The sequence below is a fragment of the Mus pahari genome, chromosome 4 (assembly GCF_900095145.1).
Source record: "Mus pahari chromosome 4, PAHARI_EIJ_v1.1, whole genome shotgun sequence".
Classification (NCBI taxonomy): Eukaryota; Metazoa; Chordata; class Mammalia; order Rodentia; family Muridae; genus Mus; species Mus pahari.
The window spans coordinates 73115373-73131893 of NC_034593.1; the positions used below are offsets into that span (position 1 = coordinate 73115373).

The 16521-nt window shown below is 44.7% G+C and overlaps 1 protein-coding gene across 4 annotated transcripts in view; it reads left to right on the forward strand.

Moving 5' to 3' along the window:
• Positions 1 to 498: 498 nt before the first annotated feature.
• Map9 (microtubule associated protein 9) overlaps positions 499 to 16521 on the forward strand; it is a 34558-nt gene continuing 18535 nt past the window's right edge. Inside the window, exons 1-6 of one of the 4 annotated variants that reach the window (XM_021196083.1) lie at positions 499 to 682; positions 1432 to 1578; positions 2340 to 2424; positions 5732 to 6055; positions 11796 to 12019; positions 14767 to 14860. In XM_021196083.1, the coding sequence (XP_021051742.1) occupies positions 1507 to 1578; positions 2340 to 2424; positions 5732 to 6055; positions 11796 to 12019; positions 14767 to 14860 (799 nt within the window). In that variant the 5' untranslated portion in view covers positions 499 to 682; positions 1432 to 1506. Of the gene's footprint in view, positions 683 to 866; positions 964 to 1431; positions 1579 to 2339; positions 2425 to 5731; positions 6056 to 11795; positions 12020 to 14766; positions 14861 to 16521 lie in introns of those variants that run through there. The other 3 variants (XM_029537948.1, XM_029537950.1, XM_029537947.1) reach the window with 3 other exon arrangements.

The window sequence follows — 16521 nt, forward strand, 5'->3', positions numbered from 1 at the left end:
CTGCATTAGTTACAAGAAACGCTCATATGTAATATTAACTGAACGCGATTCTAAACTTTTCCCAATATTTCGCTATATATTGCATTCGGTATTCACTGCAATCCTTTAAGTCTTATAATTATTATTTTTTATCAAATCATAGAGAACTTAATTTGCATATGCCAAGAATCAAACGTGCAGTTTTACTCCGATGATTGCAAACGTCACTACTACGTCATTCTGTTGGGTCCGCTGACACTGCACTGACTCACGCATTCCACGTTCTAACTAGCAAAAGGAAGCTTTGCATCGTGGTCACGCAATACCTGCCCATAAACAAGGACTCTGAGCAGGGGCAATCGAGGTTCCTTGTGGCGTGATGGCAGAGGGCCGGTCTTGTTTCCTAGGTAACAGCCATTGCACACAAGCTGATAGGGCACCGCGCTCCCAACACCTCCACCAGTGATGTCACTTCCTTGGTCTGTGCGGTTGTCCCAGCGACGCAGGCGGAAAGGCGGTGTTGGGTACCCAAGAGACCAGGCGGTTGGAAGTCACTTCCTCCCGGGGACGCTGTTGCCTAGCAACCGCCTTCCGCCTCCATCTTTTGCCCCGCCTCCAGGTTATTCCTATACCTGGTTTCCCAGACCGCGAGGCCCGGGCCGCGAGCGACACCTATTCTAGAGCATAGCCGCTGGGTTCTCAGGTGGTCACAGGGTCCCGGGTGCACGGGGAGCGGGGTGGATGCAGGAGGCGCGGGCCATGGTACGTGGAGGAACCGAGGGGATCGCGCTGGGTGTGCGGGGGCCTGGCGCGTGCTGGGCCGGGAGCCGCGCGGAGCTGGGGACAGGGAAGCCACCTGGCCAGCCCGGGGCGCTCTGGGCGGTGGCCGGCGATCCAAATGGGCCTCGGACGTCGCGCGCTAGAAACAGAGGCTTTAATGCAACCTGATGTGCTGCAGCTTAGTGTGGAGATGTCGTTGTGTGTGTAAGAGCAAACGAATGGTTTGGGAAAATGTCGCTGCTGCTTGTGGTTAAGCATTGTTTTGAATACTGTTCTATGCAAGCCGTTTCCGGGGCTGGGAACCTTGGCAATCCTCTTGGTTGCGGCTTGAACTAAGTCGTAGTGGCATCTGCAATGCTGTGTGGTTTTTAATAATGGAAAGGTGACATTGTTTGGAAACATTTTGTTATTATGTAGTTCATTCATTCTTAAAATTGGTGTAGAACAGTAACTTTCTTATGTATTTTCTTTTCGTGGAAGCAAATTTGTTGTGAAATTTGTATGCCCTTAACAAAAAAATGCTGTTAATGTGTTTAGGTGAATATATTGTACAGTGGTTAGAGCTATTTCTCTTTACTTGGAGTGGGGTTGTGGGGCATTAATCCCAGGAATAGAGTATCTTGATCATGTAAAAACGTCTAATCCTTTAAAATATTTATGTGTGTATTTCAGCCACCATCAGAGGTTGAATGAATTACTTCAGTTATTTACTAACTGTTGTATAAAAGCAGAGAAAAAGGATACACCATGTCGGATGAAATCTTCACAACTTTGGCATATACCAAGAGTCCAAAAGCTACCAAGAGAACTTCCTTTCAGGTACAATGTGGCAAAGCATTTGGTTTTGATTATGCTGCTACTGAGCCCTTGCTGGTTCTCACAGGATCTGGCATGAAGCAGGAGGAGTTCTTGCTTCCCGTTTAGTGTGTTGCAGGTCATCTGTCAACTTTGGGCTCCAGTATTGAAACAGCCGTCTGTGGGATCCTGTCTTCAATATTGGCTTCTAAGTTGCAAGCCAAAGAGCGACTTCAGAGCTTGCCTCTCTCTAGATTTTGGTTTTCTGTCTAAGCGTCACAAGGTCTTACTGTGCCAACGCTGCATCCAACTTTCGTTCCCGTGTTTGTCACATTGATAATGCCCATCTCTGTAATACACTTAAAGGACCAGTTTGAGGCTGAAGGTATGCCTCAGTGGTAGGCTATGTGCCTTTCATGCTTGTCAAACCCAAGCACTCCCCTCCCTCAAAATGTATGCATCTATAACAGAATGTCAGTTTCTAATAAATCCAATCTAAATTGATGCCCCTATTCATTAGCACTTAGCATAGATTGTAACCTGCAATTAATTTATCTACTACTAGTAGTCACTTCCTGTTTAACGGCGAATCCCAGAGAAGATGGCTCAATTCTGTGCTGAGTCTTGATGACGTGGGTTCATTGTACAATGTAGGCTTGGAGTAAAGTTAGGTGAATGAAACTTAAAGGTGAATCTAGAATAACCTAGTATATTTGTTTTAAGATCTAAGTATGAGACATCCCTGCTTGAATGGGAATTAACGTTAGTTACTGATCTCATTGCAGGACGAGCTGATCAGAGCGATCACAGCCCGGTCAGCCAGGCAGAGAAGTTCCGAGTACTCAGATGACTTTGACAGTGACGAGATTGGTATGTAAAAGAATAGACAAACGAGCCAGCGTCCTGTGTTTTGCTGCCTTAGTTGCATGTCACCTATCCCATAACCTCTCATGATAAGTCACTGCCTGTGAATTCACTAGTTTCAGAATTCTATGTGTGCAGTGAGTTAGGAAGCCACTCTTAATTTTCAAGAAGCCCACAAGTTATCTCTGCTTATTTCTGAATGTAACTTTAAAACTATTATTAGGTCTATAGTAAAATGCTACCTTAGGACTTGAGCCGTCTTTGGAGGTAGTTACGTCTTTAAGTTCAACTTTAAGAATTCTCTATCTGTAATTGCAACCAGAGTTCACAGGATTAAACAGTGGTGCTTCTGTCATGCTCTGTGACACAGACATCATCTGGGGCTGTAATAGTGGGTATAGTAACTGATTTTCCGTTGCTGATATAAAACATCACGCACAAAAGTGACTTACAGAAAAAGAATTCATTTCGTTTTTCAGTTCAAAATGATGTGACTCCATCATGGGGGGTAGACATGGCCGAAATTTGATGGCTTGGTGGCAGGAGCAGGAAGCTAAGAGGTGCCTTCAACAGCAGACGCACAGAGCAGAAAGAGACCTGGAATGATGTCAAGGCTGTGAATGCTGAGCCTGTTCTCATCCAAGTGACCATAACCCACTTTCTATAACCCATAGACTCATGGCCAATGCAAAATGTATTTAGTCTAACTTTAGAATCCCCCATAGTCTTTAACATTTTCTGCACTGCTTAAAATTCTTCTGAAGTCAATCAGAAGAATTATTAATTAAAGGTTATTAATTGTAGCCTCCTGAAAACAATCAAAATGCAAAGTACGTGCTTCTAACATTTAATGGGATAGGATATATGTACGTACAGACAGGCAGACATTACTGTTCCAGAAAGGAAGAATGGGGACACAATAAGGAAATACTGGACTAAAGCAAGACTGAAACATAGCAGGGCAAACTCAAAGTCCCAATGGCTCCGTGTCTAGCGTCTGGAACTGTAGTTGGCTCTGCTCCCCGAGCTTTTCTGCCTGCTGCACGCATCTGCCCTTGAGGCTGATTCTAATCCCATAGGTAACACTCTTTGGCAGAGATCTCGTCATTCCATGTCTCTAACATCTTGAGGTCCCTACCACAGCCCAAGTTTCCCTTTCACAGTCTCACACAATGACCTGTCCCCCTCTCAGGGAGGGCATGCATAGACTGCCCTGCCTTAACTTGCCTGGCCTAGGGGCCTCTCGAATAGGAGGAGCATCTATGATCCTCTCACTATTCCATATTCTGTGCCTCCAAAGTCAGTACCAGGTGGATGACACTGCCACGTTTGGCTGCCAGCTTGGGACAGACTCTTACTCCCATGAGTCACACCCTTTTTATCCAGTTGCTGTCTAGAAGCAGAAAATTCCTTATGCTCTTTCACAACTGGAAACTTAGCTCCTTAGCTGGGAGGGGACTTACCCTGAGGGCACCCTTCCCTTTGCTCCAGTGCAGAGCTGGGGGCCTCTGTTTGCATTGAGCACAAGCTAGGCTAAACCGTTAAAGCTTCCTAGGGATCTTTTTCTGTCCAGCCTGGATTTCTTTCTGCCTCACTCCTTCATTTTCTTGTAGCTCTACCTAAGCAAAACCAGTAATAACCATGCCACAGATTCAACAGGATGCTGTCTCTTACCAAAGAAATTATCCATTACTTTCTAATTCAGTGTATTATTTGCTTTCTATGGCTGCCATAAAACACTAAGCAGCACCAGTTTGGGCAGGTGAGGGTGTGTGTGGCTTAAATTTCCCATGACAATCCATCACTAAGGTATGTGAGGGCAAGAACTCTGTTAGGAACCTGGAGCTAGGAACTGAAGCAGACGTGGTGAAGGAACATTGCTAAGTATCTTACTCCTCCTTAGCAGTTCACCTTGCTTGCTTGTACTACCTAGGGACAACACCACTCACAGTGCGCTGGACCCTCTCATGGCAATTAAGAAAATGTTAATTAATTAATTAAGAAAATGCTTTACAGACTTGCTCACAGGACAGTCTGTTGGACGCAGTTCTTCACTGTTTTCCTCTTGGCACACACTCTAGTCTGTGCCGAGTTAACAAAAACTAACCCGCACATTTATCCTCAGGCAAGGGCTCATGACAAGGGCCAGATTCTTCACCAAGATATCACAGTAATGGCCTGTATCCTAGATGCCGTTAAAGTCCTTGCTTCCTCCAGAAACTTCCTGAGCCAGACCTCTCCAGTTCTGATTACTCTCAGAACATCAGTCTTTAAGGGTCTCCTTAAAGCGTTTAACTCTATTCCAATCCAAAGTTCCAAAATACTCCACATTCCTCCAAAGAACAGCCAGCATGTCAGGTTTCCATCAGCAACAGCCCACTCTCTGGTTCCAACTTCTACTTTACTTACTTTTCTGTTGCTATGATAAAACACCATGGCCAAAATGGCCTAAAGAAGGAAGTTTATTTAAGCTTATGGTTAGAGAGAGATGCCAGTCCAGCATGGTGGGGACAGCATGACAGAAAGTTGCAGGCCTGGGGAAGGGAACTGGAAATGAAAGATAACATCAACAGCAGGCAGGAAGCAGAGAACAGACTGGAAATGGGCCGGGACTGTGCACTTCCAAAGCCTGTCCTTGCTCAAGACAGTGGAGGAGCTCTGCTCCAAACAGTGCCACCAACTGGGGACCGAGTGTTAAAGTCACTAAACCTTTGGGGAACATGTTCACTCAGACCACCAACGTGGCTCATTTTGAAAAATAGATCCTTCAATCAGTACATTAACTTGGTTTCTTTTAAGTGAGCAAAATATTACACTTTAGATTTCAGCTATAATCATGTAGAATTCTGATTTTGAAATTAAGTGTGTTATTTTGTAATGTTCACTGGATAAATGCCCTCTGTAAAAGTCTTCTGAATAGCCATTAAATCAATCACGTTTGTCTTGCTAAATTGGTATTCTTTATTAGAATATTTTTACTAGACAGTATCATCGTTGTATTTTGAGATGAGTGCTACATTGAATAACCTTTGATGGACATACCTTCCCCCAATAAATACAGTGCAGTAGGCACTTGATAAATATTTTAAATAAGTTAATGAAACTCAGACTTTATTTGATAATTGCCTACCAAAGCCTACCTAGAATCGTGATTTGAAGAGTTACAAAATAAATATGGACTTATTTGGGGTTATTGATTTATTTCTAGCCATTTCTGTTTATGAAGGTAGTTTTACTTTTCAAAGAAATAGACTATAACTTTTGAATGTTTAAAATACACTGCTGAACACATCTTTTCGTGTTCCTATTGCAGTTTCTTTAGGTGAATTTTCAGATACCTCAACAGATGAAAGTCTAGTTAGAAAAAAGATGAATGATTTTCATATATCCGACGATGAGGAAAAAAATTCTCCAAGACTGTCTTTTTTGAAAACCAAGAAAGTAAACAGGGAAATATCAAAAGATGATCTGGACTCCGTCATTCTGGGCAGTGAAGGCTCGTCACCAGATGCTCAAGAAGATGTGAATGGAGAGTCCTTCCCCAAATCTCAAAATGATGATCAAGAAGTCGGCAGAGAGGTTATTACAGTGAAGCCTACACCCAGGATGCACCCCATCAAAAGAAGCACGTCCTCAGGTAAGCTGGGAAATTACTGTCCTTGTGTTTCCAGAATATTCCTTTCAGGATAACCTGTCACGAAGTGCTAATGTATTTAAGTTTCCAGTTTCCCACCCGTCACTTGTCACTTAGTAACCATAGCTACAAAGGCCCATTGTATGTTCACTCTCGACTGTGCTGGGCCGGAGAGAAAGTCGGGGCAGCTGTGGTCACCCACAGCTGTGGCTCCCACACACCAGGCTCATCAGCTTCTATTCTATTTGTGGAGCCAGAGCTGCCATGAGGCTATTCTAATCCCCAAGAGCTACCAAGATTAAAACAGTCATCTGTAAAAGACTGAGGGTGTAGTGAGGTGGTGGATGGGTGGCTAGCATGCCCAAGGCTGTGAGTTCAAGGTCAGGACCATGCACGGAAGCACTGATAGTTGATATTTTGCTGTTTGATGAAGCTTCTTGACTCTCCCATCAGAGACCGGAATCTTTCTTTGGTTTATTGCACTGCATATGCTGCCAGCCCAACCCCAGCTTCCTGAAGGTGTCTTCCTAGTGTGCCTGGGAAGTACTGAAGAACTCTCCACTAGTCTGCTGAACTCTAAACCTTCTGGAGGAAGGACAGAGTGAGGACAGCCAAGAAGTGGTGCCCTGGGAGCCCTTGGGAGAGGCAGCGGAATGAGAGCATGGCAAGGCGAGGGTTTGGTGTCTCCTGGTGATCTTTCCTTCTGTTTTACAAAGGAAAAACTAGTTGGTGCTGAGAAGCATAAAATCCCCACCACCTCCCCTCCCATCATCTGTCTCAACTGTGGTGCTGTCAGATGGCTCACACTTAACATGGTTGATAGTACCAGTAGCATCAGGTAAAACTTTATTTCAGACGTATGTTAAAGGACGACCCTTCCCTCCCTGTGCATCCTGGGAACCTTAGAAGGATAAAAGTAGAGCAGAGACCCCTAGAGAAATGGCCAGGCCTGGATATGCAAGCATTGCCACATGGTAGCTGTGTGTGACTCAGGCAGGACACTGTCAGGCACTCGAGCTTGGCGAGTGGGAGGACAAACCTGCTTTTCTCGTCCTGCAATACTGCTTTAGGAATCTTTTGAAGTAACCAGAAAAAGCCATCAAATGTAAGCAGATGGCCTAAGGACGCTGGGCCAACTTCTAACCTGAGCTTTTCAAGTGTGGTGGGGGAATCACAGGTAGAAAGGAACATAGTTGAACTACGTTATTAAGAATATATAAGGACTGGGGTATTGTACTGTGATCCATCTTATGTATCCGATCCCAGAGCTGACCAGAGAGATAAGTTAAAAAGGAAGACAGAGGAGAAATGTGAATATAGCAACAAACTTTAGTCCGGATGTGTATAATTATCAGTTTACTGTAGGTGTTAAACAATACTCTACCTAGTTAATACATTTTTAAAACTATGCTAGAGCCTGATGTGTTACTGCAGACTTGAAGTCCTAGCACTCTAGATCGTGAGGCAGGAGGATTGCTGTGAGTTTGAGGCTAGCCTGCACTCCATAGATGCTGACTAAAAAACAAGACCTTGCCTAAACTACTGGGAAAAGTGGGTGGGGGAAGCTGCAGTAAAGGTGAATTAAAATGAGTAAGGTAATACTCCGTGCTAGCCACAAGGTGGCAGCAGCATATGCGTGCACCCATAGGTGTGGGTGCATTCAGTTTTTCCAAGCTGAGAATCACTAAGTAGAGAATCTCCTTAGGGTTGAGACAAAGCATTTCAAATGAAAAGAACTTACTTTTTTCTCCCGAGAACTTGAAAGCATTTCTGGAAATGGAATTGGGGCATAAAATATACTAAAGTCATCAGGTGTTTCTAGTGCAAAGAATAAAAATTGAGGCTGGTGGCCGTAAAACGTGCCTGGCAAAGAGAATTTCTGAAGAATCTAAGTGAATGGATGAATAGAATACACAGCTAATCCATTCATGAGAAGAGGAATGCACTTCCTGGGTTTAGCTGAACTCTCTAATGCTTAGAAGTCTTTCACGGAGTGTTTGGAACGTGATATTTGTAACGTGAGGCGCGGGTCAGTGGTAGAGCATGGCGGAACCTGCGTGAAGCCCCTGGTTCCACCCAACCACTGATGGTTTGCTCTGCTCCCGTTTACCTTTGTACCAATTATGGTAACCAGGCCTGGCAGAGCAGCAGTCATAGGGATTGTCACTGTGGCGTTTTTTTGCTAGGCTCTTGCAGGATACTACAGTTAGAGTGTTTCTGCATTCATCTCAGGTCTACAGTTTAGTGGAGCTTTTAGCCTTGGGCATAAGTCAACCTTGACCTCATTTAATTTATTTGTAAAATGGAGATGTTAGTTTAGACACATCTAAGTGGTTCAGTACTCAAGAGTTAAAATCAACAATTAAATTATTTTCTACATTTGCAGTGCTCAGAACAGTACTGGAATAAGTGAAATATTATTAATACTTAGCATCTTTTCATAAGTAAGTTATCAGTTTGCCTCTGTGTGTGTATTCAGAACTCATTGTGTTTCCTCATGCTACGAACTGATGATGAGCAAGAATTTAGCAATAAAACGGCTTACCAGTTGGCTGGGACGTTAGAGTTTAGTAAGAAACTGCATGAAAGTTATAGCAAGAATGGCAGAAACTGGATGTCTGAGTTACCTAAAACGTCAAGGAAGGTGTCTGGAGGAGGAGGGGGAGGAGGAGGAGGAGGAGGAGGAGGAGGAGGGAGAGGAGAAGGAGAGGAAGAGGAGGAGGAGGGAGAGGAGAGGAGGAGGAGGGAGAGGAGAGGGGGAGGAGGGAGAGGAGAGGAGGAGGAGGGAGAGGAGAGGGGGAGGAGGGAGAGGAGAGGAGGAGGAGGGAGAGGAGAGGAGGAGGAGGGAGAGGAGAGGAGGAGGAGGAGGGAGAGGAGAGGAGGAGTAATAAAGTGTGTGGTGTGTGGGCTGGGGTCTGTGATAAAGCAGTAGAGGGGATGGAGGAGGGAAAGGTGGATCATGAAATGTTTATTAACTTGCAAAAATTGCACAGATGTAGGCAAGGAGAAGCTTCCCCCCCCCAAAGAATTGCAGTCATAATTGACTAGCCAATGAATAAAACTGTCACTGCCCTGAGCACTGAGTGTTTATCAGGCCCTGCCCTGTGGATGTTTGGTGCCTTCTCACTCAGGCTCCATAGGCAGTTAAGGGAAAACCCTGTTTGAATTTGCTTTCTGTTGCTGTGATAAACACCATAACCAGAAGCAAACCGGGGAGTGTCTTAATTATGGTTTCGATTGTTGTGAAGATATATATTACCATGATCACAGAAACTCTCATAAAAGAAAAGATTTAATTGGGGCTGGCTTACAGTTTCCAGAGGATTAATCCATTATCATCATAGCAGGAAATATGGAGGCATGCAGGCAGATATGGTACTGGAAAAGAAGCTGAAAATTCTACGTCTTGATCAGCAGACAGCAGGAAGAGAGAGAGAGAGAGAGAGAGAGAGAGAGAGAGAGAGAGAGAGAGAGAGAGACTGATTCTCATTGGGCTTGGCTTGAGCATTTAAAACCTCAAAGCCCACACATTTTCTTCAACAAGGCCACACCTACTCCAACAAGGCCACACCCACTCTAACAAGGCCACACCTCCTAGTGCCACTCCCTCAGCACTCAAACTTGAGTCTTTGGGAGCTGATCTGATTCAAAGCAGCACAAGGAAGAAAGCATGTATTATGTCAGCATCTGTAATCAGGGATAGCCAGCACAGGAGCCTCACTCAGGAACCCGGGGCAGGAGCTGAAGCTGAATGAAACAGGAATGCTGAGTACCAACTTGCTCAGTCTGCTTTCTTGCACAGCCCTGGAACACTTGCCGAGAGTGGCACCATGCTCATGGGCTGGCTATTCACACATTGCTCATTAATCAGAAAATGTCCACACACTTGCCTATATGTCAGTTTCTCAGTTGAGATTCTTTTCCTCCAATACATGTCTAGGTGTAGGTCCAGATGACAAAAAACGATCCCTGCAACCCTTCCAGGGTTAGGCTCTACTGGGAAGCTTATGGAGACAAGTGTCAGAGCTAAAAGGGACGCATGGGGCCTCTGAGGGGGTCAGGCTCACAGAAACTGAGAGTAGAACAGTAACCACTGGGGACCGGAGGAAGCAGATCATTGGGCGTTTCTATTCAACAATATACGGTATCCGTTCTGCAAGGCGAACTGTTCTAGAAATCATCAGTTCAACATTGTGCCACAGTCAGTACTGTACTGAGCATGAGAAAGTATTTTAAGAGGTGGCTCATGACACAATGCAAACAAAAATAACCCGACAGCTTCTTGGCGCAATGATTGGAGCTGAGGCTCGAACCCCACGCACATTTGTCAGAAGAGAAGCCAGGAGCAGATGTTTTAGACATGGACTTGTGCCTTGAGAAAGATGTGATTGTAGAGAGTCTGTGCCTGCCTGCAAAACAGATCAGGTCCCCGTGTCCCCAGAACACAAGTTCTGACGTGAAAGAGCCAGGAAACAGACAGCACGGGCGGGCAGGCGGCAACGGGACAGGGATACATTCCATGCTACTCTCAGGCCACTGAGCACGGCTGCTTTAGGGTTGGATGAAGAGGAGCCCCAAGGACTCTGTAGAGAGGAATGATGGAGTTTATGGTCAATACCAGGGAAGTAGTATTTAGAAACAGGAAGAGCCAGGATTGGGGAGGACACAGAATAAGGGAGACCAGTTTGTATCGGTGGGACCTTTGATGCTTTGAAATACAGAAAAGTCAAAGTAACCTGGGCCGGCAATTACATATTGGGCTGAACATTGGCCAGAGTTTATGAAGAGCTAAAACAAACAGTGAGGCACAGTGGCACCATTTTGACATGGCTTCGGTATCTTCTAGAGACATTGACGAGGCATTCGTAGTCACAGAGGAGGTGCGTGTTGGGTTAACTCAGTTTTAAAGTTCTAGAAGAATAAATTGGTTAGAACATAAATACATGTGACTGTAAAATTTAGGTTAAAAGTACGTGAGTGGAAAAATCTTCCCGTCAGCATTTGCTAGCTAAAAGTATGCCAGCAGCAGGTTGTTTACATTTTAGGAAGAACAGAACTCGATGCCTGTAAAAGTTTCCTTTGAAATTCCTATTCTGTATCTGTGATGCTGGGGACTGCACTCAGTTGTCCTGAGTGCTAAGCACCGTGTGTGCTACCATAAGTGCTGATTGCTAAGCACCTGCTGTACCACCGCAATTGCTAAGGAAGCTTTCTGGATAGACGAGCTCTCTAACTAGTCAGCCCTGCTTTGCATCCCTTCCTCCGGTGAGAGGCCTCCCATCCCCTGAAGGGCAGATTGTCTCTGCACGATTGTAACAACACTTACCTACATCTTGCCCAGTTACATACTTAGAATCCTATCGTTTCTCTTCCTACGAAGTCTGTGGACGCAGAGACCTTGCTGCTAAGTGGTTAAAACGGCTGGTCTTGTGTGGAGGGCTGGCTTCAGTAGAGCTTTTGTTTTGTAGAAGGAAGATTGTGTGATGGTTTATATTTTTGAAAAAAAATTTTAATACTATATGAACTTGTAAAGTCAAAATGGACTATTTATAAAACTAAAGTAGACTAGCTAATTACAGGATGGCAACAGTTCTTGGATTTTGACCATGAAGTCTTAGCTATTTGTGCTGTATTGGAGCTGTGGAGAAGTGTGCGCTCCCCGGATGCTCTGAGCACCATGGAGGGCAGCTGAAGCCGCCGCGGTCAGGTTCATAAACTCACCCGGAAACCTTTTCTTTTTCAGGGGAAACCAGCAGCGGTCTCGATGCGGATGGCCACTTTAAGCCTTCGCCACGGCCACGGAGCATGTTAAAAAAGAGCAACCACACTGAGGAGGGAGTCAGACCAGGAGTTGATAAAGAACTTTCCATAAGCGAAGACTCTGCTCCCACACCTTCCTTTCCAAGGCAGAATGGCACAGGGTTGCAAACTAAGGAAAAAATATACTCGGAAAACCTCGATCTTGAGGTAGGCATAATGTGGAACTATTGAATTGCACTTCATTTCAGACCTGTCCTGTGTGTCTGTGTGTGTATGTGTGTGTGTGTGTTCGTGTGTATGTCTATGTGTGTGTCTGTATGTGTGTCTGTGTGTATGTCTGTGTGTATGTTTTGCAGTTTCTTTTGCAATTGGTAAAGAGATCTCACTTCTTTAGTATATTAGATTTTATTGAGCCTGAAATTCCCTTAACTAAAATGAACTGTGGTTTTACATGCCACTAGAAAGCTGTAATATATCAGTTATAGTGAGCTGCATCTGATTTCAGAGAAAGTGAAATATTAAAATAATTTTTCCTTTCTGGGTATTTATAGTGTAACCTATCTTAAATGATAATAATTTACATGATTATGTATTTGTCTTTGCTTATATAACTTGGGCTAAGGACATTTTAGTTCATTTCCTTCATTTGGCTGGACTGACTCTCAGGGTACTGCTCTGTCTCCTTTGGGACCTGATACATCCCCAGGTTTCTATGAGGTGCTATGACTTAAGGGTCACCAGGGAGCTCACCTGTCAAAGCTAACTTCAAGCTCATGTCTCAGAAAAGTCCATTTTCCTCCGGTATCCAGGAAGATGAGCTGCAGACAGCCTGGCCAGGTTCCCATCCCTTTCCACTCATCTGTGGTGTAGGTGTGAAAGGATGTGCTCAGAGTAGTGTGGCTAGACCTCAGGATTTCCAGCTGTAAGTCAGACCCCGTCTCGTCGCCTTTAGAGCTGGCAGTGATCTCTGGCTAGTTCTTAGTTTTGTTCTGAAAAATCAAGAGAGGAACCCAGTGATTTTTATGTATTTAATACAGTTACCTGCTCGGGTGAATATGGGATTGGATTCCTATAGATGCTGGAACAAAGTGCCGTAAGCCAGGAGACTGACAAGAGTGGGAATTTTGTTTTTGTAGTTCTGAAATCTAAGTGTCAGGCCATCCTCTCTAAGGCCCTAGACGGGACCTCTCTTCTTGCATCTTGTACCTTCTGGTGAGAGCCAGCATCTGTTGGCCCTCCCTGGTCTAAAGAGGCACCACACCACGGTGCCTTCATCACCAGACCCTGTGCCTCTGTATCCCTCTTCTTTTCCTAAAACAAGTACTATGGGAGTTAGGGCAATATGCCTTCATCGTAACTACAATTACATTTGCAAATGTGGCACTTAAAACGGAAGTCACTGGGTGGACATGGGTTGGGGAAGGGGCCTCAGTTTATAAAGGTAGGGAGTCTTAACTGTAAGTGTTGCTCTGTATTTCCACATGCCCTAACGTTAATGACTGCGGGGTGTGTGTGTGTGTGTGTGTGTGTGTGTGTGTGTGTGTGTGTGTGTATGTGTGTGTGCTTCTTTTGTTTTGAAGTAGCAGCGTAGTAAGACAAGTCTCACAGGGTCGTGACAGTGTCTCCCCACTGCCTCAGCCCTGTGCTTCCCTCCAGGTTTTCCTCAGCTTTGTCATCACACTGTTGGTGTTTGAGGTTGGACTTCTTGGCTGTAAGTCATGGATGTTTCCAGGCCCTGAGGCAGTCTTGAGGCCTCATTCACTCATTCATAATGGTGAACTCTTGTTGTGCTAGACACTATTTTTTAACAATTCATGTTCCCTACTGCTCACTGTACCTCCCCCTGGCTCTTCTCTGATACCTGAAGGTCACTCTCAGGGCATTTCCCATGTGGCTAGACCAGGACTTCTCTTTCCTGGGTGTGGAGCCTTTGTCTCCTCACCACTCGGTTCTCATGCCCGTCATCTTTGTGGAACTCTCACATAATGCTTCACCCCCTCCTCTGCCCCAGATATTACACTAGATACCGAAGAGGTGAGAGGGAGGGACACTGGCTTCCTCTCTGCAACCTCCTCTGGCCTTTCTTCAGAGTGTGTGCCTGTGAGCGGGGTAGATTTTCCTGTCAATCACACATGTTCCTGGCTTACACCATGATTGATCAAGGAATCGTCATTTTTGTGATTTGATCTGTTACTCTTTTGTTAATCCTCTCATATACGTGTGTATGGATATGTATATAAGGATATTGCTATATGAGTTTTTTCTAAGATGTAATCAGGCTTGAATGTTAGTCTGATGGGATTATCTGTTACTGTGTTTGTGTGTCTGTTCCTGTGTTTGTGTGTCTGTGTCTTCTCTCTTTGTTAGACGTTTGTTGTGAAACACACAGTTATGATAAGCTAAGTTAGAAGGTTCATGAGTAAAACGATTTGGGAGTGAAGTCTTCTTTGCAGAGACATCTATGCCATCAACTTTGTTTTTTGTTTTTTTTTTCTCTCTTATTTCTGTCCTTTTTGACATTGCATCTATTACTACCTTTGTTCATTGCCTCTGTGCGCCTGTGCATGCTTTGACTTGCCTGTAGTGGATAGAAGACACATTTGTGACACTTACAATCTTCCGGCCTTACATGGGTGGGCATTGAATGGAGGTGGTCAGGCTTGTGAAGCCAGCGCTTCATCTCCTGAGCCATCTTAGTGGCCCTGGTGTTTCCTTCCTGCGAGTTTGGCATGTGCTGTCCAGGGCCTAAGAGAATGGCAGGTCCCCAGGAGCTGAGGATACAGATAGGTGTGAGCTGCCCACATGGGTTCCAGGAGCTGAGCTGGGGTCCTGTGGAAGAGCAGGAAGCTCTCTTAACCCTTGAGCCAACTTTCTAGAACTAGCAGTGGTGTGAATGATTCTCTTGCCTCTGGCAGTCCTCAGGGCTAACCATATATGGTAATACTTTTTCATAGGACTCGCTCTTACAAAGTCTGACCTCATCTTCCCTCAAAGAAAGCCCCGGAGGTTGCACATCACCGGGATCTCAGGAAAAGGCGTCCATAAAAGGTAGTTACACCTCTTACGATACCTTCTCTGTGAGCTCTGTATTACTTAGTGTCCTGTATTTTGAATATTTACGGAAAAGGTATGTTTGCTTTTCTGTGAGTTTTAATCCTGACTATGCAATTGACTGGGAGACTTCAGAACACAGAAGTTAATTTCCCAATGCCTCTGATTCCCCAGTGTATTGTAGGTCCTGTCTCAAAAGGCTCTTGTGAAAATTCAGTGTTAAAGTGCTTTTATGCCTCCAGCATACTCACAGGGACAACGGGGAGATGACTTAAAGAGAGCCTGTATTGTGTGTGTGTTGCGTTAACCATGCAGAGAACACAACTTAATACCTGGACATTTTATCCAGGTGGAGATACATGGCAGAGTAGCAAACCCCTCTGGGCCTGTGAACTACCCTCAGATGGCCATGGTTGTGAGAATTTTAAAAACTAGGGGTGCATAAGGAGCCCCAAGAAAACTATGAGAATAAACATGTATTAAATGTGACCCGTGTATTGTTAATGACATTACTTTTTTCAGTGTTGTTACACGTATAGCTCAGTGCGACTGAAAGCAAGGGTTGTTTGTAGAGACTGGTGTGTGGCTAGCATTCATTAAGTGGTTAGTGTCAGTCACCCTGGCGCTAACCTAGACATGGCTCAGAACGGAAAATCTCAGTTGAGGGGATGCTTCCATCAGAGTGGCCTGTTGGCAAGCCTGTGCCTCGTTTTCTTGATTAATTAACATTGTAGGAACCACCGCATTGTGGGTGATGTCACCCCTGGACTGGTGGTCCTGTTGTATAAAAAATAAGTTATGAGGTGCAAGCAAGGAATAGCACTCTCCTTACATGGGCTCTGCTCCAGCGCCAACCTTGAGCTTCTGCCCTGGCCTCCCACAAGCGTAGACTATGATCAGACCATGTAAACCAAAAAAACCCTGTCCCTCCCAAGTTGTTCTGCCAAGTGTTGTATCACAACAACAGAGAGGCAAAAATGGATGAGTACTTACTATATAGTGTCATTTTTGTCATTTTACAGATTTAGAAAAAAAACAAAACAAAACAAAAAAACAAACTGAAGTGCAGAGATCTTGAGACACATATCTAAGGTCAGTGGTGGACTCGGAGTTTGACTCTGACGCCTAAGTCCTTGTTCCTTTCACAGCTCCAAAGATTGTAACAGTGAGCCAGGCATGGTGGCTCACGCCTTTAATCCCAGCACTTGGGAGGCAGAGGCAGGCGAATTTCTGAGTTCGAGGCCAGCTTGGTCTACAGAGTGAGTTCCAGGACAGCCAGGGCTACACAGAGAAACCCTGTCTCGAAAAAAAAAAACCAAAAAAAAAAAAAAAAAAAAAGATTGTAACAGTGAATCCAGTCATGGATGCTCTTCAAATTGGAGCATAATAACTGTAAAGAGGAAGTGATTTTTAACCTTTGTTTCCCCCTGCCCCCATCTCCAGTAGCCATAATGAAAGCAGCAGAATTAAGACTTTTCAGGGACCAGGAGTTAGATCTGGAAATCAAAGCTGCTATCATACAGGGACTGTTGGCTTATTCTGTTGTATGTCTCCAAGTGTTATTGAGTCCGTATAAATAGAAGCAGTTCTGTGGAAGCCGAACTTAGTCTTCTGATGTGGAGTTTGAGCCTGAACTGAGGAGGCCTGAGTGTGCAACA